The 25067-nt window shown below is 39.9% G+C and overlaps 2 protein-coding genes across 2 annotated transcripts; both read left to right on the top strand.

Moving 5' to 3' along the window:
* The first annotated feature begins 1990 nt into the window (after positions 1-1990).
* Positions 1991-2953, top strand: LOC108707624 (odorant receptor 131-2). Its single transcript, XM_018245614.2, has one exon. It carries the CDS (start codon positions 1991-1993, stop codon positions 2951-2953), a length of 963 nt encoding a protein of 320 aa, XP_018101103.1.
* Positions 2954-8617: 5664 nt separating this feature from the next.
* On the top strand, positions 8618-23074 carry LOC108707643 (odorant receptor 131-2). The gene is given in 7 exon segments (XM_041581346.1): positions 8618-8663; positions 8666-8761; positions 8764-8861; positions 8863-8934; positions 15804-16350; positions 20924-20992; positions 22932-23074. Coding segments are annotated over 7 exon segments (1071 nt in total).
* Positions 23075-25067: the final 1993 nt, after the last annotated feature.

The following is a 25067-nucleotide window of genomic DNA, read 5'->3' as shown; positions in this document are numbered from 1 at the left end:
AAACCTTATGCCAGGGATGTGGATACACTCCAAAGAAAGGTCCATGAACGGGACTTTAATCACACGTAATCACTTATATGGGCATATACTACAAGTCTCTGGTAATATAGGTATATAGCAGAAGGGTGTTTGCCCTGGGATTCCAACCTCAGAGCGAGCTGAAGAAGAACGTAGATCGATGGATGGATTAGTGGATGCAGAACAAGATCAAGAAATGCAGCAGTGGTTTAGGGCAGGCAGCACTGCAGAGGTTTAGGATAGGCAACACAGGTTTAGGATATGCATCAGAGATTTTGGGCAGGCAGCACAGCAGGGGGCAAATTTACTAAAGGGCGAAGTTCGAAAATTCGCCAGCGTGACGTCATTTTGTTACTTCGAAGATTTACTAATGGGTACTGGTGTAAATTCACTAGCGAAGTGGAACTACTTTAGCGCTACTTCGCACCCTTACGCCAGGCAAAGTTGCGCTATGGTGAATGGACGTAACTATGCTAATTCACTAACTTGCGGATTTTACTGAACGTTACCTCTTGTGCCTTACCTTCGCCACCTCAGACCAGGCGAAGTGCAATAGAGTAGATAGGGCTTGCTTCAAAAAAAGTTTACATTTTTTCCCAAAAAACGCTGGCGTCTTTTACTTTTTTAAAGGAGAAGGAAAGGTTAAAACTAAGTAAGCCTTATCAGAAAGGTCCATGTAAATATACCAGTAAACCCCCAAAGTAATGCTGCTCTGAGTCCCCTGTCATAAGAAACACCCCATTTCTTTCCTTCTATTGTGTACTCATGGGCTTCTGTATCAGACTTCCTGTTTTCATCTTAAACCTCATTGCCCTGGGCAAGAGCATGCTCAGTTTGCTCCTCTTCCCCTCCCCCCTCCCTTCTCTACTGTAATCTGAGCCCAGAGCAGGGAGAGACTCAGGCAGGAAGTGATGTCACACGTATCGTAAGATCGTAAATTTTTTTGGGGGTACCCTCCTTCCCCCGTACATTTCCTAACATATGGCACCTAAACTATACAGTGGGCACAGGTATAGGGCAATATAACAACTCTTTTTTATGTTATGAAGCTTTCCCAGGCTTGTGTAGTGTAATGTATTTGCTGCTACATATACGTTCATTGTACTTTAACCTGGCGCGTATGCAAATTAGGCATCTCTAGCGTAATTTCGCTTTGCTTGACGAATTAACGGTAGCGCAACTATGCTACCTTTCGCCTCCCTGAGCGCAACTTCAGATTTTAGTGAATTAGTGGCGCCCTGGCAAAACTTCGCCTGGTCTAGGATATGCATCAGAGGTTTAGGTTAGGTCCAGGGAAGGCAACACAGGCTTACCAGAGTCAACAGAGATTTAGGGGATGCAAAATAAGTTCAAGAAAGGCAGCAAAGGTTTAGGACATGTAGCTAAGGTTTAGATTAGGTAACAGCTGTTTATGGTAGACAGCAACATTTTTTGATAGGCAGTCAAGATTTAGGTTAGGCAATACAGGTTTAGGGCAGGCAACACAGGTTTAGGGCAGGCCGCAAAATTTTATGATAGGCAGCAGTGGTTTATGGTAAGCAGCAAGTGTTTAGAATAAGCAACAGAAATTAATAGAAGGCAGCCCAGGATAATTGGAGGAAACATAAGTTTAAGAGAGAAAACACAGATATGAGGGATGCAGGAGCGTTTCAAGGTAGACAGTACAGGTTCAGCAAAGGCAACAAATGATTAAGGGAAGACAGCACAAGTTAATTGTAGGTAACACCGTTTATTGTGTATGCTTTGATGCAGAAACAAAGGTGAAGGTACTGTTGGGATATACATTTCAGAGATCTCTGTTAGGACTAAATACTATAGACCCCCTCCCTCACCTCTCATAAACAAAAACCACACACAAATCCAATTAAGACTGGAAATATGTTGCACTAATATTATTTCCCCTTTTGTTCCAGGTCTAAAACCTAAATCCAACCCAATCAAACACAGTGGGACAGAACCCTAAGACTTAGTCATGTCAAATGTTACCAGCCTGCCCAGCAACATGACCCAAGTCTCCATCAACAGCAACCAAATTGCTGATATCTTGCGCATGACGTTTTTAGTGTCTGTATTTGTGTGCATTTTATTCTTCGCCTATCTCGTCGCCATTATTCTGACCGTGTTCTTCACGAAACCTTCCCTCCGTGAAAACTCTCGCTACTTCCTATTTGCCCACATGCTCATTAATGACGCAGCCTATCTTGTTGTGTCGCTTTTCTTGGTCATAATCACAAGTTATATTCCAGTGTTGCTCCCGGCTCCTGTTTGCTATACTCTAGTCATGGTATCTTCTACATCTTATAAAATCACTCCTTATAATCTTGGGGTGATGGCTCTAGAACGCTATGTGGCCATTTGCTTCCCTCTGAGGCACAGTGAGTTCTGCAGCAGAAGGAGATCTGGTATTGCTCTTGTTGTGATATGGGCCATAGGGTTGATCCCTAATATTGCCGATGCTATTATTTTAAGCACCTCCATTCCAAGTAGCTTCTTCTCTCTTCATGTGATATGTGCCCGCTCTTCCTTTATGAAAACCTCCCTCCAATCATTAATCCGTGACCTTACCCATATCTTGTCTTTTTCCCTGGTGGGACTGATCATTCTTTTCACCTACATTAGGATCATGATGGTGGCTTTAAGGATAGGCTCAGGGAAGGAATCGGCCTTCAAGGCTGGTAAAACTGTTCTTCTCCATGCTATTCAGCTTATTCTCTCCCTCATGGCTTTTAGCTACAACCTTACGGAAACCTACCTCAGGCAGTACATGTATGTTCTGCCCTTGGGCAACTTCTTCTTGTTCATGTGTCTGCCAAGATTTATTAGCCCTTTGATTTATGGAATAAGGGATGAAGTCTTTCGGAATTATATCAAGAGGTTTATGCTCTGCAGGCAATTCAGGATTCACGAAATTAAAATTGTGGTTGTAAAGGAATAGTAACATCTGAGTATTGTTGTTAATGTGCGTGTGTAGAATAAGGACCTTTAACTTCATGACCAATGTATGCCTTTATGTATAAACCCTTACAGAACAAGCAAAATTAGACTAATGAATGGCGACTCTTGGAAACTGACCAGCAGTTAGCTTTAAAGGACAATTTAACCCTAAAGTTAAAAAACCCTACCCCTCCCTCCTCCCCAGCCTACATGTTATACCGGGCAAATGCCCCTAATGTTTTAATGTTTTTCGGAGTTTACAGGCGCCATCTTCTTCTCTTCGGAAATCTTCTAAATCAGACCAGCGTGGTGGTGCATGCGCAGTTGGAGCAATTTTCAGTTTTGCGAAACTCACGAAATTTGGCGAAGCGCCGGTCTCATTCTGAAGATTACCGAAGCGGCTGAAGATGGCGCCCGTGAACTCCGGTGCCTGAATCTGCACTGAGGGGTAAGTAAAGAGCTTGGGGCATTTGTCTGGGGTAACACTTAGGCTGCGGGGAGGAGGGAGGGAGGTCTATGTAGGGTAGCGTATTTTTAACTTTAGGGTTGAATTCTCCTTTAAGAGTTAACAATTATAGAGAAAGGCACTGCACCTCTGATCTAATGAAACAATTACCCCATCTATAATCCAGTTATAGCTCTGTTTAATATTCAACAACACTTAAATCTAAATATTAGAGGGAAAGAAACCAAAGATCCAAATAGTTCAGTAAATTAAAAACCTTCAGGATTTTTTCAGTACCATTTAAATTTGCAATGGTGGTCTATGGTGCACTGGAGCCTGCAAACACAGCCTCAATGCATTTTTAAAACCATATTTATTAATACATTATGATATATAAAACACCATGTATGATCACTGTAAGACCTGCAGGGTGGTCACCCTATGCTTCCCATAGAAACAATCTGTCTATGAGCTCATCAAATGAAGTGATAATTATTTTAATAATGAATATCGTGTGACTGTTGAGATGCTTGGCATATGTTATTTATCAAGGTGATGGGTTGTGGCAGCTAAATGTTCATAATCCATCTTCAGGGGTCCCAGGGTTTTTCTGCTGGTATTGGGGATATGAGTGGGGCAGCAACAGTAAAACGCTGGGACCCCGGAGGATGGATTATGTATATTTAGCTGCCACAAACCTTCACCTTGATAAATAACATATGCCAAGCATTTCAACAGTCATTCAATATCATTCAGTATCATTCATTAAGAGAACTTCCTTTCATGAGCTCATGGACTAACAGCAGTTATCTTTCACTAGCTTAGTGCAGTTAGATCAATAGTTAGATAACAAACAACTTGTTCTGGGTTTACTGGTCTAGTATAGTAGTTACAATAACAAAAGGGAAGTCAGGCCTCAATGTTAGGGGGATGATCCTGCAGAATTGAGCTTAAAGGGATACTGTCATGGGAAAAAAAAAATTCCCAAAATGAATCAGTTAATAGTGCTGCTCCAGCAGAATTCTGCACTGAAATCCATTTCTCAAAAGAGCAGACAGATTTTTTTTATATTCAATTTTGAAATCTGACATGGGGCTAGACATATTGCCAATTTCCCAGCTGCCCCAAGTCATGTGACTTGTGCTGTGATAAACTTCAATCACTCTTTACTGCTGTACTGCAAGTTGGAGTGATATCACCCCCCTCCCTTTCCAAACAACAGAACAATGGGAAGGTAACCGGATAACAGCTCCCTAACAAAAAAAAATAACAGCTGCCTGGAAGATCTAAGAATAGCACTCAATATTAAAAACCCATGTCCCACTGAGACACATTCAGTTACATTGAGAAGGAAAGACAGCAGCCTGCCAGAAAGCATTTCTCTCCTAAAGTGCAGGCACAAGTCACATGACCAGGGGCAGCTGGGAAATTGACAAAATGTCTAGCCCCATGTCAGATTTCAAAATTAAATAAAAAAAATCTGTTTGCTCTTTTGAGCAGCACTACTAACTGGTTCATTTCCCATGACAGTATCCCTTTAATACAGGGTCATACCCACATTGGGGTTTACATTTTTGGCAATATGGTGTCAGAATTGTGCTTATACAAGGGAATACCTATGTTGGCATCATATCATATGCCCTTTGGCTTGGCCACACCCATGGCCATAGATTTTTTTTTATGGAATTAAAACAAGGTTTATCTAGACCATAGGTCTCCAATCCTTTTTAGTCATGTGTCACATTCAATAGTAAAAAGAGTTGGGGAGCAGCAAAAGTTCCTGGGGAAGTCAAATAAGGGCTGTGATTGGCTATATGGCTATAGGCAATCTAAAGGAGACTCTATTTAGCAGTAAACCTGGTTTTTATTTAAAAATAATCACCTGCTTTGTGGCCACTGGGAAAACCATCCAGTGTGTTGTTGAGCAACATGTTACTCATGAGCCATGAGTTGGGGATCACTGATATAGACCAACAGGACATGGGAGGATGTCAGAAAGATTTTGAAGTAAGGCTTGTAAAGGCAAAGCAGAAACTGCTAGTAGTGTTTGAAGAGTCAAGAGTTAAGCCACTGAGCCTCTCAAGCTTTTGGTCTACAATTAACATGTTACCAAACCTAAACATATTCTGTCTGAGGAGATTCTAAGAAGCCCTTTGACTTGTAAGTTATTTGCATCTAAAGCAGGTTCCTAATTCCCCCCAGAATGAGAAATATCTGCCACAGGTGGCCTATATTACGGAGACGTCATTCTACTGAGAAAAATTCTGCATATCTAGTGGTCTCTCTTAATAGGTGGAAGTTGTATATTTTTTATACTTAATCCCAAGTTAGAGCAACTCACTGGCAACCTTCTACTCATCTCACTCATAAAACTCCATCACTAGCATTAATAATACATGTGTTTTTGCCTGGTACACATGTGATGTGTCAGGGACCCTCATTGCAAAAATATAGTAAGAAACATAAGTAGCTTGAATTAACAATATAATTCCAGGGCAATGAATATGAATTTCACAAATGACATGGAAGCCCAAGGACCACCTACAATAAAGCTGACCAATCTCTTTAAAAGGAAGACTAGTCACCCTGTATTCACAGTACTGTCTTCTCTTTTCTTTTCACACTTGACTTGAACTGTAGATCTATCAGCCTCCTTAAAAAAACTGTATTAATTGCATTTAATACAGTGTAGACCTGCAGTGGAGATGTTTTGGTTCAATACAAGTTCCAAAATTGGACATGGGTCTGCATTTTTTTTCCAACAATGCACCATTTCTTCATGCCACCGTTTCACTGCACTAGAAGGGAAATACAAGATTTATGCGTGTTGCCTGTAATTGGTCGAATTTTGTGCATTTGTGCAAATAAGTTAATACAATGATTAGCAAATGATCCCTATTATATCCTGCCCAATTTTCTATCAAATGTAGTTTAATAAAATGCAAGTGTTATAATATAGAAATAGCACTAACACAATACGATGTTGGTAGGTACAATCATTGGAATTCCTTTATTTATTATTATTACATGTATTTATATTGCACCAACATATTTCGCAGCGCTATTTATTCTGTAATTTATTCTGTTTTGGTTTATCCCATCAAATGTCCTCTGTGGTTAAATAAACAATGCGCATTGTAAAAATTGTTCTATATTTATAATAATTAATAAAATACTATATATATATATATGCCTACAGTATGAGGTGTGTGTGTTACTTACACCGACTTTTCTGAAGAAGCTTAAAAGTGGAACCGTGTGCTACAGTTTGTATCAGTGACCCACACAGGAATGGCTGAACATATCTGCTTTCTGCTTTCTGCTTCAAAAATATATTTGTACTTATGCAGCATAGAAATAGTTTGTCCTGTCAAAATTATTTATTATGGTCCTTTGGGTCCCACTTACCAATATAGAATTTCTGATTATTAGGGTCCCACTGTCCCTAGCAGACGGAAGAAGAAATGAGGAATAGAAGATGAAATTGGGGTGAACTGAATATTCACAGTAGATCACTGTGAATAGGAACTAGGGGGAGGCAGAAGAGGAACAGGCATAGGACATAGCAATGGGGGTGCTAGACATACACCTCTTCTGCCTGCCTACCCCTAATTCTGGCCTTCAGTGCATCAGTGAGCAGATGAGGAGAGGCTGCAGGGGATTCTTGTCAAATGCCCAAAAAGGTGAAACTTTGGAGTTGGAGTAAGAGTGAGGTGACAATTGGCAGGGAGCTTGCCTTTGCCTTTTGGCCTGCTGCTCTTTAAAGTGCACAAATTTACCTTTAATGGTGATCAATGAGTGCTACTAGTCGCAGATTGCTTACAATTCAGTTGAATGGGAATCCCTGTAGGTTGCTGTTAGCACTTGAAAACCGGTCAAGACACATTCTCAGCCTCAACAGTGGGAACTTGATGGTCCGCAAGGCTCCCATTCGCCTGGACTGGAAGCGACTAGGGACCAGTAGTAATATTGTGACTCTCTGCATGTAGTCCAAGAAAACACTGGCACTCAAAGGCAAGCAAAAGCAGGGTTATACCCTTGCGTATTTATTCTCAGACCCCTAGACGCCAGTGAATTTTCTCGGCGGGTTCGCAAATGTATTCGCCGGCGGCAAATCACGGGAATTCTACACGAATTCGCGCCTGGTGAATAAATTTGACCATCACTAACCGTGACACCTACTCTCACCACCTTGCCCTACTGTCTACAACTTGTCCTACTGTCTCCATCTTGCCCTACTGTCTCCATCGTGTCCTACTGTCTCCATCTTGTCCTACTGTCTCCATCTTGTCCTACTGTCTCCATCTTGCCCTACTGTCTCCATCGTGTCCTACTGTCTCCATCTTGTCCTACTGTCTCCATCTTGCCCTACTGTTTCCATCGTGTCCTACTATCTCCATCTTGCCCTACTGTCTCCATCTTGTCCTACTATCTCCATCTTGCCATACTGTCTCCATCGTGTCCTACTGTCTCCATCTTGCCCTACTGTCTCCATCGTGTCCTACTGTCTCCATCTTGTCCTACTGGCTACCTCAGTTCTACTGTCTGTTTCATTTTATCTTACAGACAACATATTGTACTACTGTTTCCACCTTTCTGAACTACTGTCTACCACCACTTCCATTCTCTTCAGACTTACAACTTTTGCATAGTGGAGCCACATTATGTGTTAATTTGCACTACCCAAAAGGCAAATTTTTCTATTATTATCTCAAAGGGGTAAACTAAATTCTGAATCTCTAGAAAGGACAAAATATAGGTTTAGGTTTAGGTTTTTGGCACCACCACATCTAGTGAGTAAAGGTGTAATGGTCTAGTATAATGATATTTTATTCAAATCCAAATCTCGCCATAAATAGTAAATAGGGGTTTCATTAGCTTTTCTCATCAATCTGGCCCTCTGTCTGCATCTTGTTGTATTTTGTTTATATACTGTATTCTACAGAACTATGCCATAAAGCAACAGTGCCATCAGATCATACCCTGCCATAAAGCAAGATAGGGCAGAATGTGCAACTTTCAGATGATTTCTTATTCTGCACTGGGAAATCAAGCAGAAGTCACAGCTCACATTACTTTGTACTTGTAGACTGGAATTTTTGTTATTATGATACTCTAACACCTTTTAATTTCCTTGTAGGTGTTTCTTAAACTGGACATTTTCTGCCCACCTCAAATTTACTTCTTCATTCTAGAATAAGTCATTAAAGCCCCAAAGTGATGGCTAATGGCACGGATCTCCTGACCCAATTTTTTCCATCGAGCAAGATGGAGAGACAGTGAGAATGACCATTCTAGTCGTCCTGTTGGTGACCTTCTGCATCTTTCTTTATTTTGATCTGCCTCTGTTAAGCGTTGTCTTCATCACCCTCATGTCTGGGAACAATCCCATTATATACTCTTTACTCACATGATCATTAACGACACCATGAGTCTGTGCATTTCCGTATTCCAGTTTATCTCCGTCAATGTACAGTATTCCCATCCCTACCGTTATCTGCTGGATCATGATTATCTTTTCCAAAGTTTCCTTCTTAGTTACTCAAACAACTTGGCAGTCATGTCTCTAGACTAGAGCGCTATGTGGTCATTTGTCACCCGCTACAACATGCTGAACCATGTCCAATTGAACCAATTTTAGCATCAACGTCTCGGGAACACCCACCCTTCATCAGGATGATGAAGGGTGGGTGTTCCCCCCCGAGACGTTGATGTTTGGTGGCTGAATAAAAGGGGATAATCCCCGACTGCACTAATCGGTATGTGTGCGGATCCGTTTTCTTTTACACCCTGGAAACATCCAGCTGGATCAGCAACCAGAAGCCAAAGAGGAAGTTCCACCCCTTCTCACTCACTATACCAAGTGTGACAGGAAGTGGTCACAACACCTCTTGGCCAATAACTGGGAAATACAAATTACACTAGCTACATGGGCATCTGCCCAGCAACTAGGGAGATCATCAAGTGCATGGAATTAAAGCCATAGGGGCACAGTAAACCTTTAAGTCCAAAACTTTGGACCAGAGTTTACAAAATGAACCATTACCAGAGTTCAAAATCCAGTGGAGACCTATGTTACTCTGCCCAGAATGGAACAAACTATCCTCTCTGGTTAACCTATTATATATATCAGTGATGTACAGAAATAGTGGTTACAGAGTGGAAATAGTTATTGGTGACCCCTTAATATGTGAGGGCCCTGACCACACCTACCTTTCCTTTATTTTTCCTTCCAACCAACCCGACACCAATATGAAGCACTGCAACACTGCACAACATCAATTATTTCTTCTCCATTGTTCTTACCTTTGCATTGTATTATGTAAATCACAATAAAAAGCATAAAAAAAGAAAAAAATACTGCGATTTTTGATAAAAAAAGCTGGTTACTAATTAGGCAAAAATATTGATGGAATTCCTTTATTACCATATAAATGGAAAGGAATATTTTTAAAATAAAATTATGTAATTCATTTAGGAGCCCATTTATTATTATTATCATTTTTTTCTGGTCAAGTTTGTAAAAAGGAAACAGTGAATTTTTAGAGGAAAAGAAGACTCGAATTTTTGGTGATTTATTATACCCCAAAGCTGCTAAAAATCCAAATCGGAAAAATTCTCTCAAACCTGTTGAGGTCATATACAAGTCAACGGCCGATGTCCCTGAAGATTCGCGCTGGTTTTCATCCAGCCATCGAATAAATTTGAGTTGTTGCAGCGATAATCCAATAAATCAGAGTTTTCGCAGTGTCAGTTCGATAATGTTGACTTTTCGGAGTGTCAGTTTGAAAAAGTTGCACTATTCGAACTGATTTTGTTGTGACTTTTTTTGCACCAACTTTTTCGAGTTGCTTTTTTGATAAACGAGTTCATATCATGGATGAGAGTTAGGCTGACTTTGTTTCAATAAAATAAAATAAAACAGGGATTTGCTTCTTATAAAAATGTAGAACACACACACTGAAGGGCCTATGTACTAAAACTTGTATTTTTCTAATTTTTTTAATTAAAACAAATGGGTCCTAAACTCAACTTAATTGACTACAAAATCAGATTTAAAAAAAAAACACATGTAGGAAAAGTTGTGACAAAATCGTGTGACAATTCTAATGATGCAACTTTTTCGAATTGGTGCTTGAATATCAATAATGTTTTGGATTAGCCCGAAACCCTACAAAATCACGAAGTCAAAAAACATCTTCAAATTGTAAAAAGTGCATCTGCCATTGGCTTTTACATGACTTCGACAGGTTTTCGCTGGAGTAATTTCAGAATTGGCTTTGAAGCTAAATAAATCTGGAAACAGTCAACAAGAAAAATCGAGGATTAATAAATAGGCTGTTATTTCACTGTGGAACCCACCCAACTGTCATACATAAGGAAATATCGAGTGCAGAGCTGTCAGAGCGGGTTCCTACAGGGAGAGCAGAGAAGCCCCAGGAGATTGAAGTTAATGAGCCGCAGAGGAGAGCAGGGTCTTTGCACTGAACTCTACAGGGAGACACAAACCAATATAAATATTTGGCTGAAAGTGAATCTAAAAGATCTGTCTCTTCATTTGGAATCCTGACCTTCTCGCACGTACTCGCATCTTGCTGGGACCTAGAATTGTACATATAACAGAGGTTTCCGTCTTCCTGCTCTAAGAGATTTGGCACACAAAGGGTTTGGATTGATGCAGACTGCACCGATTTGGACAGTATTGCTGCAGATTCTCTTTTTCTGTTGTTATTCCTTGTGGGTCAATTCTATTCCTGCTCATGTAGAAGGTACAAACCCTAATCTCATAATCTCATAATCTCATAATCTATTCTTATATGTGCCGATTTATTTATATGTCAGTGGCTGGATTCCACTAGGAATGTGAATTTTTTGAAAATCTCTAAGGTGCCTATTTACTAGCATGCTTATTTTAATTTTTTCCATATAATGTATTTTTTCTCTAAAATTCGTTTTTTTTTTAAATCGAAAAATTAGAGATCTATCAAGTTTAAAAACCACAAAAAAAAAATCAAAAAATGCAAAACTGCGTCAAGTGAAAAAAGTGGTGGTCAATGGTCCCTCTAAGGTGTGCGCTCACGCACACAAATTTTCAGACCAGCGCACACAAAAAATGGTGGTGCGCACAAAGAATTTGACATGAAAACACAACATTTTTAACTATTGACAGTCATATATTTCATTACAGAATCAGAACTGCACACAAATTGAGGCACATTTAGAAAACTTGTGTGGCCAATATATACATTACATAGGTAAACTAAAGTTGCCCCAGGAAATGCCCCTAAAATATTACAGAACAAAATGGTAACGATTTAGTCGGCAAGTGTATGAAATATCATCTGGCACCGAATGGGTTAATGGCATAAAACGGAATGTTGGGAAGCTGTTGCTTCTAATAAATTAAATTTCCTATGAATATATCATCAGGGTGGGACCAACAAGTGTATTTTACTGTATTTTGTTCTTGGAATGTTTTCTGTTAAAAGAGTTCAAGGAAATATTTCCATTTTCTGAACTTTTTCTATTTTTATTCAAGCTTGAAACTGCCAACGGGCAAAATATGCCTTCAGCTTTAAAACTGAATGTTGGTATGGGATACTGATGCTTTCAATAAATTTGATTTCCTACAAATCTGTTGTTAGGGTGGGAGCACCAAGTGTACATTTTTGTATTGTGTTTCCAGTATGTTTATGCTAAAAGCGTTCAAGGAATTCTTTTCATTGGCGGAAGTGTTTTATATTTTTATTCAAATTTGAACCCACCAAAGCAGACTGCTGTTGCTTCCAATACATTAGATTTCCTAAGAATATACCATCAAGGTAGGACCACCAAATATATATTGTATTTTGTTCCTAGTATGTCTTGTGCTAAAAGAGTTCAAGGAATTATTTCCATTATCTCATGAGCTTCTATTTTCATTCTAGCTTGAAACTACCAAAAGCAAACTATGCCTTCTGCTATAAAACTTACTGGGTTACTTCCTAAAATCTGAATTTATCTCATATTTTATTTATAAAATATGAGACCAAACTGCCACGCTCGAATTTGACCTTATTTATTAATAAAACAACCCGAATTAATCAGATCGCAAATAAACTTGATAAAATCAAGCGAAAACCCAAATCACTCTGAGTTTTTGGTCTTTTTTTCCCGAATCGCTCATATTTTTTGAGTTTTTGCCCGAAAACCACAAAAAAAGTCCGATTTTTGGGCTAAACCCACCAAAGACCCCTATAATTTAAATTTGTGATAGGTGTCTCTTCCATTGACTTACAGTATACAGGACCTCGACAGGTCTGAGATGGCGATTTTTAGATTTTGGCTTTCTGCGGTTTTCTAGTGCAAAAACTAGATTTTTCCAAATTTTACTATTTAGACTTTAAAAATGAACCCCCTTAATTTTGGGGTGGGATGCTCTTGCTTCCAGTAAATTAGATTTCCTAAGACTCTGCTGTCAGGGTGGGATCACCAAATGTATATTATTGTATTTTGTTCCCAATATGATTTTTGTTAAAATTGTTCAAGGAATTCTTTCCATTTCGCTGAACTGCTTTATATTTTTATTCTAGCTTGAATCTGTCATCAAGCAGATATGTCCTCTGCTATAAAACTGAATGTTGGGATTGGCTGCTCTTTCTTCCAATAAATTAGATTTCCTAAGAATATACCATCAGGGTGGAACCACCAAGTAAATATTGTATTTTGTTCCTAGTATGTTTTGTGCTAAAACAGTTCAAGGAATGGTTTCCATTGTCTGAACTGTTTCTTTTTTTATTGTAGCTTGAAACTGCTAGAAAGCAAAATATGCCTTCTGCTCTAAAACTGAATGTTGGGATGGGATGTTGTTGTTTCCAATTAATTTGATTTCCTAAGAATCTGTTGTCAGGGTGGAAGCACCAAGCATATATTGTATTTTGTGTAAATGGAGTGTTGGGGAGCACCTCCTATCAAGTATGAAAAACAGTGGATGGTGTGCAGGGTCAAGTAATGAATCACAAGGAAAAGAAAAAGAGAAAGAACTGACCCATGTATTTGCACCCTCCCATCTGTGTCCAAAAACTCATATATATATACACGCAATTAAAACATAACTTTTATTAACCAAATTAAAATAAAGCAGTCCGGTATAACACAATAAAACCTGGTTAGGACCGAGGAGACAGATTAACTAGGGGTAGTGGCTGGTGGTACATATAAGCAGCAGTGTTTTGTCTGGGAAATTAGCCCAAAAACCTGTTACGTCGTATTTCTATCAGAGAAATGGTGCAATGAAAGAATGGTTAAGAAGCAGTTGAATCACCCACCCATTCACCCACGTGGATTCACCTCACCCAGGGGTCAGCAGAACCAAATTGGTCAGATTCTAAGTATCAACCACTAGGTTAGCATCAAAGCCTTGCAAATGTGCAATTCAGGTGAAGGTACTGTTAATATATTTGTAGGGATGTGAAAATCTTAGACACCCTTACACTTTACAGACAGGCACATCCCTAGTAATATGGACACCTCAGTGGGTCCTTATGGGGACCTTGTGCTTATGTAACCCCTGCAGTTCACACAGTGAACACCAGATGGCACTGTGCCAGATTATAAAAGGTTTAGGAACCATGTGCTCTGGGTCCATTGCTTTAGCCCAACCAAGCAGGCTGGAAGGGAATGGGTAGTGCTGACCCTAGGCGCCTTGGCCCTAGTAATTAGATAGCTATACTCGTTTTATAGATCACTCTAGGAGTGATAGAGAGGTTATTTAGTTGAGCAGCTCAAGGCTCCGCTGAGGAGATTAGAGGGATAAAGATCCCAGGGTATTACTGACCCAGAGTAAGGAACCAAGTGTTGAGATAGGGATGTCAGGAGTTCCCCTAGTCTGCCACTGGAAGATATCCTGAAAACTGGGCAATACCCATCACATGCTGTCAATTTACTCTCTGCTGTATATTCCCTAGCCTGTGGGGATTCAGCCTATACGTGCTGTGAGTATACACTTCCTTTATGCTGCTGTGTATGTTCTATACTCCATTGTGGATCAATGTGCTAAATGATCTCTGTGCTCTTGTTCAATAAATACTGTTCTTGGTTCAACTGTTAAAGAACTACTGGCGCCCATCATTGTGCTATCGCATCAGGTTACAGTTACACTACACCCTTGCCTCCACCCCGCTGCGAGGGCTTACCCCTGAGAAAGAGAGCTCATCGGTGGTCTCAGCCCACCAAGGAAAGTAGTTAAACTGTCCCAGCACAAGTCAGTTTAATATAGCGCTACATATTGAAAAGCGGTTGGACAGATCTGCCCTCAGGCACCAGAGAGTTATTGTCGAGCATTTAACAATCCCGTTTAAATAGACAAATCCAAACCAACCCCTAACCTGCAGCATAGCCCTCCCAGTCCGTGAATATCTGCCCTTAAGGTCCCCATAGACGCAAAGATATCTGTTGCCAAACGACCGATTTTAGTGAAGTCTGACCAATCTTTCGAAATTATCGTGCGGTTAGTGGGATTTGAACGATCGAAGATCTTACGATTTTTCGGCCGACATCTGTCAGGAAATTGATCGGCAGGGTTAAAAAATCTTTGTCGGTCCCAGTGCAATGTATCTATGTTTGCAGGGCCAAGCAGGCAGCTCCCCTTTGTTTTCCTGGCAAATCGGTCTTTTTAGTTGGTCTCACGATGATGATCGCATCTTTTAAAAATCTCAACATCTATGGCCAGCTTTAGTCTAGCTGTGGTAATTACTGGTGGTAATTGCTACTGGACAGTTAATAAAAAGGTAGTAACGCTGCCTCACAAACCACTTCAAAAGCTGCCTGAAAAACCACTTCTGTACCAACCCCTTCACTCATAGCACGGAAGTGGTTTTTCAGGCAGCTTTTGAACTCATATAGAGGAGTTTCTGGACACGTTCAGATGGGAGGGTGCAAATACATGGGTCAGTTGTTTCTCTTTTTCTTTTCCCTATATTGCATTTTGTTCCTAGTATGCTTTGTGCTGACAAAGTTCAAGGAATTGTTTTCATCGGCTGAACTGTTTTATATTTTTATTCTAGCGTGAACCTACCAGCAAGCACAAAATGAAACCATGGAGAGCTTGAAATCTGTGAACATCAGTACGAGCCTGACAACATATGCCAACACCCCCACTACCGTAATTGTGCTGCTGACGCTCATTATCTTTATTCTCTTTTGCTTCTGCGTCTTCCTTTTCTTCATGGAGGCCATCTTGAGAGTTTTTTTCACCACGCCTCATGTCCGGGAGAATGTTCGCTATATCCTTTTTATCCACATGCTCATTACGGATACGTTATATCTGTCCTGTTCCATATTTGTATTTATTTCTGCCGTATATAAGATTCAAATGCCCGTGCCTATTTGCATTGTCATTGTCATGCTCGCTTCAGCTTCCTTTGTCGTCACCCCTTATAATTTAGCGGTGATGTCCCTCGAGAGGTACGTTGCCATATGCTACCCACTAAGGCACAAAGAGCTCTGCACTGAGCAAAGAAGCAATATGGCGATAGTGGGGATGTGGGGTGTGGGACTAATACCTGTCATTGCTGAGTATATCACAATGAGCTCTATGGCGGGGAAGAACTCCGTTTTTGGCAACATAGTGTGTGTGCCCCGTGCAATGTTTTTTGTCAGTTCTTCCGTGCAAACCATTAAATTCTTCCTCAGTATGGGCACCGTTGGAGTGGTCATCCTCTTCACCTACATTAAAGTCATGCTGGTGGCCTTCAAGTTGGGCTCTAGAAGTTCCACAGCCTTCAATGCTGGGAAAACAGTCTTGCTCCACGCCTTCCAGCTCCTCCTGTGCATGGGCTCGTTCACTTACACAGTCACAGAGACCTACCTGGCACAATACTTTTTCTTTTTGCCCATTATCAACTTTTTTTTCTTAATGTGCTTGCCACGGTTTATCAGCCCTGTGATTTATGGGATGAGGGATGAAGTCTTCCGTAAAGGGATAAGGAGATGTTTTTAATCTTTATGCACACATCAAAGTGAAATTTTTTAAAAGGAAGTGTTGTAAAGAGAGAGATCCCAAACCCAGTGGCTCTTGAGGGGTATGGAGGACCCTGGTGGGTCCCCAAGTGATTCGCAGTTTTGATACTAATATATATATTTTGTGCATAGTGCATCTTCATCAATGTTTAACTTTGAGTTAAAGAGGTGGTTCAGCTTTAAGTTAACTTTTGGTATGTTATCAAAGGGTCAATTCAAAGCCACTTTTTAATTGGACTTCATTATTTATTTATTTAAATAGATTTGTAATTATTTGCCGTCTTCTTTTTACTCTTTCCAGTTGTCAAATGGAAGTCACTGACCCCATTTAAAAACAAATTCTCTGTAAGGCTACACATTAAGGGGTTTTTTTTCTACCTCCAATAAACTCACAACTCATATGTTTGCTGATTTATAAAAAAAAAATCTGAATGTAAAAAACTTAGTTGAACGCAAGTGGGGAAAAAACTTCTCAAATTTATTGTGTTTATAGGAGTTTTCAAGAGCAAAAAAAAAAAATCTTGGAATGGTTAAAGGAATCGCTGCCATTGACTTCTATATGACCTTGACAGGTTTTAGCTGGACTATTTTCATATTCGAGCTTTAAGCAGCTTCATTTCCTGAAAAATTTGATTTTATTAGTAAAACTACCCTCGAAAAACTTTATTTTTGGGAGAAAACACAACTCAACCTTTACTAAATAACCTCCTTAATGTTATTGCTACTTTTTATTTCTCATCTTTCTATTCAGGCCTCTCCAATTCATATTCTAGTCTCTTATTTAAATCAATCTATGGTTGCTAATGGAATCTGGACCCTAGCAACCAGATTGCTGATATTGCAAACGGGAGAACTGCTGAATAAAAATAAACAACACAAAAACCACAAATAATGAAAAATGAAAAACAAGTGTAAATTGTCTCAGAATATCAGTCTACATTAAAATAAAAGTTAATTCAAGGGGGAACAACCCCTTTAAAACACTGTATAATATCAATCATATTCTAATGTCACTAGAAAGCAATTACAGGTATGGGACCTGTTATACAGAATGCTCGGGACCTGTGGCATTCCGGATAATGGATCTTTTGGATCTTCATACCTTAAGAATTAGAAAATCATGTGAACATTAAATAACCCCAATAGGTTTTGCTTCCAATAAGGTTTAATTTTATCTTAGTTTGAATTAAGTACAATGTACTATTTTATTATAACAAAAAAATGTTTTAAAAATTTGGATTATTTGGATAAAATGGCATCTATGGTAGACAACCTTTCCGTAATTTGGAGCTTTCTGGATGATGGGTTTCCAGATAACAGATCCTATACCTGTATTACAATTATTTTTTTTATCCACCCCAAATGTCAAAAAAGAGGGGAACTGATCAAGGCACATTCCCTGGTGAATTTATGCAAGTGTATTCATTGTCCAAAACAGGTTTTTTTTTTATCGGGGATAGATCTCCATGTCTAACTAAATTTAAAAGCATTAAACTAACATTAATGGGCTGAGTATGAGAGTGCTGCAAACATATAGAATTTTGCCCTTCCTTCCTTCGTTCCTGAAAATTATTCCTAAAATTCAAAAGGGTTGCTGTAACACTCCAAGGCTTACTGAAAGTAAACACAAAGTGCAGCTGATCTGGTAAAATTTACTACAAACATACAAAAAGAAAGGATTGAGTGGTGCTCGTTCCCACCCCAAACACCAGCCACTTTCCAGTACAACTAATTTAGGATGAATGCAATTGAGCCCCAGGCTGGAAGCAGAAAATTCTTATAAAATAAATCCATAATAGTCTGTTATTACAAAAATCCAACAGTTACAATTTGTTTTTTTAGTTGCCACATTGTGAGTGGCACTAGACATGGCTGCCCTTTGTCACCACTGATACACACTACAATACTCAGCAGAATAACATTATGGGAAAACAGGCAAAATGTATGAGGCTGAAACAAGTATTTTCCATATACACAAGAATAGCAACATGCCTAAGAGAGAGTTCTAGGGGGATCAGAGAGATGGCAGAGTCCTTTGTGGATTGTGAATGCCTTTATTTTTTGAATAAGTGTTGCTTCCTAGTAGTACTAGTACTTGTGGCAGCTGCTTCCCAGCTCATCCTTTATATTAGTGATAGTCATATAATACTGGGCTTTAGTGATTCCAACATAGACCAACACACTACACTATATGAAAAGTCCTTACATTTGTTTATTATCAGACAGCATTTAACAGTATATAGTAATAGAAAAATTGGCTTAATCTAAATACTGAAATGTAATGTTTTGTTTACAATGTTGATTTGTTGTTTGGTTTATTTGTGTGTTTTATGAAGACTTGTGGTGTCTTAAAAGCATTTGGAAGCTGGGATTCTATTTTTAAGATGAAATAGGTCCCATACATAATATCCATCCTCAAGTCTGAACTTGCTGATGCCCTTTATCTGTACTAAATGGATGCAGAAGAAGATGACCACTCTGTCTGAGAATCACGCTTAAATGACTGTACTGTCTGTGTTTTCATCTGAAATCATCCAATGTCTCAATAGATTTCATTGCATGACCCATCAGCACCATCAGTCCAGTCTATTTTGATATAGAGACTGGTTTCCATACATTGGATTAGGTGAAGTGTCTCCTGACCAAGGCCTTGCATGGTTGTATCACCCAAAATCTACCATTAAAGGGATAGGTGTAGGAGTGACACAATCACATGGTTGAGCAAGTTGCATGCTCAATATGAGTATATATAAAAAATAATTTACAACCTGTTGTAAAATATAAGGCTATAAGTCGAAGACATGTTCCAAAATTCTGAAATCCTTTATTCTTTCAATATAAAACTCACAAGAAAACGTTTATTATAGGGAGTTTGCAGAGGTTTTAGCCCCCCGTCTTCTCCTGATGTATCAGGAGGCGCAAAGACTAAGGTCGTTTCCGGCTGAAATGTTAACGGCCACTATTTCCACTATCCGTAAACCGGGAAAAAATCCGGAATTGGTGACGAACTATCGTCCTATCGCACTACTAAACTCAGATGTAAAGATATATGCCAAAATGTTAGCCACCCGGCTCCAACGAGTCATGCCATCCTTAGTGAACCCGGATCAGGTTGGCTTTATTAGACATCGACAAGCATCAGATGCAACAAGACGCATGATTGACCTAATTCAAATAGCTCAGGGTAAACGCACTCCATTGTTGTTATTGGCGCTGGACGCAGAGAAGGCCTTTGACCGGGTTCACTGGGATTTGGTTGCGGAAGCAATGAAACGATTTGACTTAGGGCCCCTGTTCATTGAGGCTACGATGGCTTTATACTCCAATCCTAGGGCTCAAGTTAATGCAGCTGGTTTTTTGTCGCGTCAGTTTGCCCTAACAAATGGCACGAGACAGGGGTGCCCATTATCTCCACTTGTATTTGATTTGACGATGGAAATTTTGGCCCAAAAAATCAGACAAGCCCCCATGATAGAGGGAATTAGAGTAGCTGAGACGGAACATAAAATAGGCCTCTATGCCGATGATGTCATTATTATGACCACTAACCCCCAGATTGCGCTTCCCCATCTTTTGCAAATTATAAAAGTTTTTGGTGATATCTCTTATTACAGAATTAATGCGGAGAAGACTCAGGCATTGCCCATTGGTCTCAGTTCCTCGGTTGTGTCTGCACTGCAACAATGTTATTCTTTTGATTGGAGAACTGACTATCTTAATTACTTGGGTGTTAAGCTCACCAAAACTGTACATGCTTTGTATAAACATAACCATTGTACTTTGACAACAGTTTTAACCAAAGAGCTCTCGCAATATAAAATTACGTATGTTTCATGGTTGGGTCGTGTTGCTGTGGTTAAAATGATGATGTTACCGAAAATTTTGTATATGCTCAGAACGATTCCTATCATACTTCCAGATGTTTTTTTTATGTCTATACAAAGGTTAATGCTAGACTTTATATGGAATTACAAGAGAAGGCGGGTTGCTAAAGACACTATGTTCAGACCACGGACATCTGGGGGCCTGGGCTTTCCAAATCTCAGGGAATACCATAAAGCGATACTATTGGAGGCGATTCTTTATTGGTCACTCACGCATCCTGATAAGCATTGGGTTGATATTGAAAAGCAAGCTGCTTGCCCGTTAAGTCTTGCGGAAATTGTTTGGGCACCAAAAGCGGTAAATCCGCTTAAATGTAATTTTACCTTGCAAACCATCAAGGATCTTCTCCTTGTGTGGAGTCGTGTCAGAAAACACAAGATATTTGCATTCACCATGTCCTACTTACAGCCGATTTCTAGTTTTGAAAAAGCTATCCCGGACTTATCTTTGCAATCCTGGAAGCTCCATGGCATCCGTAATGTGACATCAATTGTGAGTAAGGGCTATATTCAATCATTTCCCAACCTAGTATTGCGGTATGGGCTACCCAATGCAGACCACTGCAAGTACGCCACTACCTCACTACGCAAACAACCTTCCCTCTGGGTCAGAAAACCTGGTTGGAAACTGTTTGCCTCCAAGATAAACCTCTGAAGGGCATGATATCCTCCTTATATAGGCTGTTGCTTTCACCTTATTCTGAGTTAAAGAGTACTCATATGGTCAGATGGGAAACTAAACTTCAATTACAGTTAGAAGTGGCTGATTGGGAAAGAGTTATACAACGAGTTAAAAGGGCCACCGGGTGTGGCAACCACTTAGAACAATATACTAAGCTTTTGCTTAACTGGTACCTGACACCACATCAATTAGCTCGTATATATCCTAACACTTCTGATCTCTGTTGGAGACATTGTGGAAATGTTGGATCCCTGCTGCATGTCTTCTGGGACTGCCCCAAGATACAGGCTTTGTGGCTAGAAGTTGAGAGCCTTCTTAACACTCAGCTGAATATCGCAATTAAACTTACCCCAGCAATAGCATTGTTACATATTTTTCCGTCAACTCTAGAAGGTGGGGAGGAGTATATTTTACATCACATGCTGTTTGCAGTGAGGGCCACCATAGCTAGAATGTGGAAAGCACTTGCAGCGCCAACTCTACATCAAGTACTTAGGGATGCCCACTATAATATGTCTATGGAACTATCCTTAGACTCTGTTATTCAAAGAGCAACCCACAACACCGCTATTTGGAAAGTCTGGAGACGTACACAATTACTAGATCTATGTCGGCAAGCCGGCTCAATTTCAGGACCATCGGTCCCACTGGCCTGATCTACTGTCACGGGGTATTTTTGTGTGAGATTTTCATCTGTCTAGAGCAATGTGCTTTTGGGTTAAATTTAGAATGTGCCTTTTTCTTCCTTCTTTTGCTCTTTCTTTCTTGCCTTCACTCTCGCTAACAACCTTCTCCCTCAACGGTATACCTGGTATTAGTAATGGAATGTGTATGATGTATAAGACTTTGCTGTATACCTATTCTGCGTTTGTTTTTCTCTCTTTGAAAATAATAAAGAATATTTGGAAATAAAACTCACAAGAATGTCTCCTCACTTATTTAATTCTTCTTCTTTATCACTGGAAGACACAGAAAAAAAATATGAAAGTACAATTTGAGAAAAGTGTTTTGAGTGGAAGGAACTTTTGGTCTGAAATATGGTAGAGTTCTGAGAACTACTTTTTCCGGAAAGAGCAGGGTATGATGGGGATTTGTAGCTATTGCCTGTAATTCTCCTACCCATATAGCAGATGTAATTGCCACTAGAAATGCCATCTTCCAGGTCAACAGTTTTTGGCTGACACTTTCCAAGGGTTTAAAAGGACTGTCAATAACAAATTGAGATCCCATGTAGTAACAGTTATTTCCCCTTCTTCTACTTCTGATTCAGAGTCACTCAACGTTCTAGATTGACTAGGCATAGACTATTATTAAAAGCCTCAAAGGATTTTGTCCTTAAACCATGACATGAACTCATCTGCTTTGTCTTGTTTAGGGTTGGCACAATGTGCTTTTTAAAATGTTATATTCCCAAAGTTTAGGCAGCCTTAAAATTATTTTGGTGTTAGACACAGAACCTTCTAGATACAGAACTGGATTCAGTGCATATGATGAGTAATAGATCTAACCACCTAGCTTCCCAAACCCAATTCACTACAGGCTATTTAATAAGTGCAGGCTGTACTGCATCCAGGGTCGGACTGGGTTAGTGGGACACCGGGAAAAAACCCAGCCCGCTCCCCTATCAGGTGAAAAATATATATATTTGCGGTGCATGGTGTGCGTGGACGTTCATGCATGCGCACAATGCTCCATTTATTGCTCCAACTTGTACTCCAAAGCATTATACAGCTGAACAGGTCAAAAGACAATTTTCCAGGTCTTCTTATGGGGTGTGACATCATAAGCAATTGCTGGTGTGTAGATTGTCCATTTTATAATGGGGCTAAATATGAAGTCTGCAAAATTTGCAGTGCCATTTCTTGATAATTTGCATGGAATGATTGTGGAGCTGGAGAATATCATGTGTTGTAGATTGTGGAGGCATACTCATCCACTTAACTAAGCTGTTGTCCTGTTCTCCTTGTAGATAGCAGTCCTAAGCACCTAATACAGTTGAGAGCTGTCTTTCCACAGAAATTTAAGGGGGTTCGTTTTATCTGTTTCCAAGAGATGTCTAAGGATTCACAACATGAAACAGAGGATATGGAGCAGGGGAAAAGGACTTTGTGAAGTTTGGATATGTGTAGTATGAGGGGAGGATTGAGAAGTCTGCCCCTAATAGGTTCCTGAGAGTACTAAGGCCTTGGTGTTGCCAGAAGTGGAAAGTTGGGTTATGTAGGCCAGTTACTCTTACATCAGCCCCTTAGTGATTTCTGCTACATAAAAGTAGAATGAAAGCTTCAATCCATGGTGCCAAATGTTATAGCGCTCCCCAAGGAATTTAATTACTTAAATGATACCCCAGGCTGGTGCTCCTGCTAGCAGATAAGCATGAGTGAGCGATCCTCTTCCTCCCTTATTTCTTAGCATGGATGAGCATGCGCAGTAGAGTTAAAAGCCAGACTTTAACAAAAGAAAGCTTACTTTTTTGCTCAACTGTGCATATGTCAAATGCTGGATTTTGAAGAAAGAAGAAAGGAGGAAGAGGATCTCTTGCAAGTACCCCGGGTCAGTGCAGTTTTCTGTTAACTTGAGCACCAGCCTGGGGTATCATTTAAGTCATTACAATCTTTGGGGCTACCCTAACATTTGGCACCCATCTTGGATAGGAGCTTTCCTCCTTCTATCAACAGCACAGAGAATAATGTAATGCCTATAGTATATATGTTTATTGTCTTATGAGATTTGTAAGACTGTAAAAATTCTACAATAAATAAAATTAACCTGCCCAAGTCTTAACCTTGGTCTTTTCTTTGTTGGATCATGTAAACCCCATAAGGTCTAGTTATTCATATACACTGACCAGGATCTGTTTGATAGAGACTTACCTGAGTTCTCAAAGCTTGGTTGGACTACGTTATCCTTGCAAGTTTGCTTTAGAAACCAATGCTCTGAATCAGGCCCAGACTAGGGCCTGTGGGTTCTGGCAAATGCTAGAGGGGCTGCTAAAAGGTGCCATAGAAAGTCAGTATTTAGTGGGCTGGTGGGAGCTTTTTGGGTCTCTATGTACCTAAAATGCCAGGGCCTATTTCAATTCTCAGTCCGGACCTGCTCTGAACAGTGGCAGCTCGAAACTGGATAAGTATCAGAGACATGAGACATACACGTGGCCCAGAGTATAGTGCTTATCCCAATGGGGGAACTGGGGTGTTTTCGGAAATTTTTTTTTAGTGAAGCAGTATTCAGTTCTATGAAATTAAATCAAATGTGAAAAACTGGATGTGCAAAAATTTAGTAAATTTTGTAATTTTGCTAATTTGAATGCATGTAACTGCTCAATACTGATTACTGGCAACACCACATTGGTTGGATTAGCTTGTTAAGCCTTGAACTTCATAGGCAGGTGTGTCCAATCATGAGAAAAGGTATTTAAGGTGGCCAATTGCAAGTTGTGCTTCTGTTTGACTCTCCTCTGAAGAGTGACAGCATGGGATTCTCAAAGCAACTCTTAAAAGATCTGAAAACAAAGATTGTTTAGTATCATGGTTTATGGGAAGGCTACAAAAAGCTATCTCAGAGGTTTAAACTGTCAGTTTCAGCTGTAAGGAATGTAATCAGGAAACGGAAGGCCACAGGCACAGTTGCTGTAAAACCCAGGTCTGGCAGGCCAAGAAAAATACAGGAGCAGCATATGTGGAGGATTGTGAGAATGTTACAGACAACCCAAAGATCACCTCCAAAGACCTGCAAGAACAGCTTGCTGCAGATGGTGTATCTGTACATCGTTCTCCAATTCAGCACAATTTTGCCCTGTTTGCTAGTTTGGGCAAGAATAACTCAATACAGTGACAGGCTGGATACTACAACCAACATGAATTTTTTAAATTTACAAATGTTTTTTTAAAGGCCCAAGGAATACTATGTAGCCTGCAAAATTTCAAGACACCCTTACTGTCATAAAAGTTACCTTACATAGTTGGCCTGTTCTTAATTTTATTACTCATAAATCAACAGTAGCGGAACTACCGTGAGTGCAGGTGGTGCAGCTGCACCAGGGTCCATGCCCCCTGATAGGGCCTGTCCTGCTGTGTTCCGGGAGAAAAATGAAAATACTTGGAACTGG

The sequence above is a fragment of the Xenopus laevis genome, chromosome 2L (genome assembly GCF_017654675.1).
Source record: "Xenopus laevis strain J_2021 chromosome 2L, Xenopus_laevis_v10.1, whole genome shotgun sequence".
Taxonomy (NCBI): Eukaryota; Metazoa; Chordata; class Amphibia; order Anura; family Pipidae; genus Xenopus; species Xenopus laevis.
The sequence above is the reverse complement of the archived record's forward strand: the minus strand, read 5'-3'. Positions and strand labels throughout refer to the sequence as shown.

Excerpts from the sequence above, each read along its gene's own strand:
- LOC108707624 (XM_018245614.2), top strand. The coding sequence starts at position 1,991 with ATGTCAAATGTTACCAGCCTGCCCAGCAACATGACCCAAGTCTCCATC.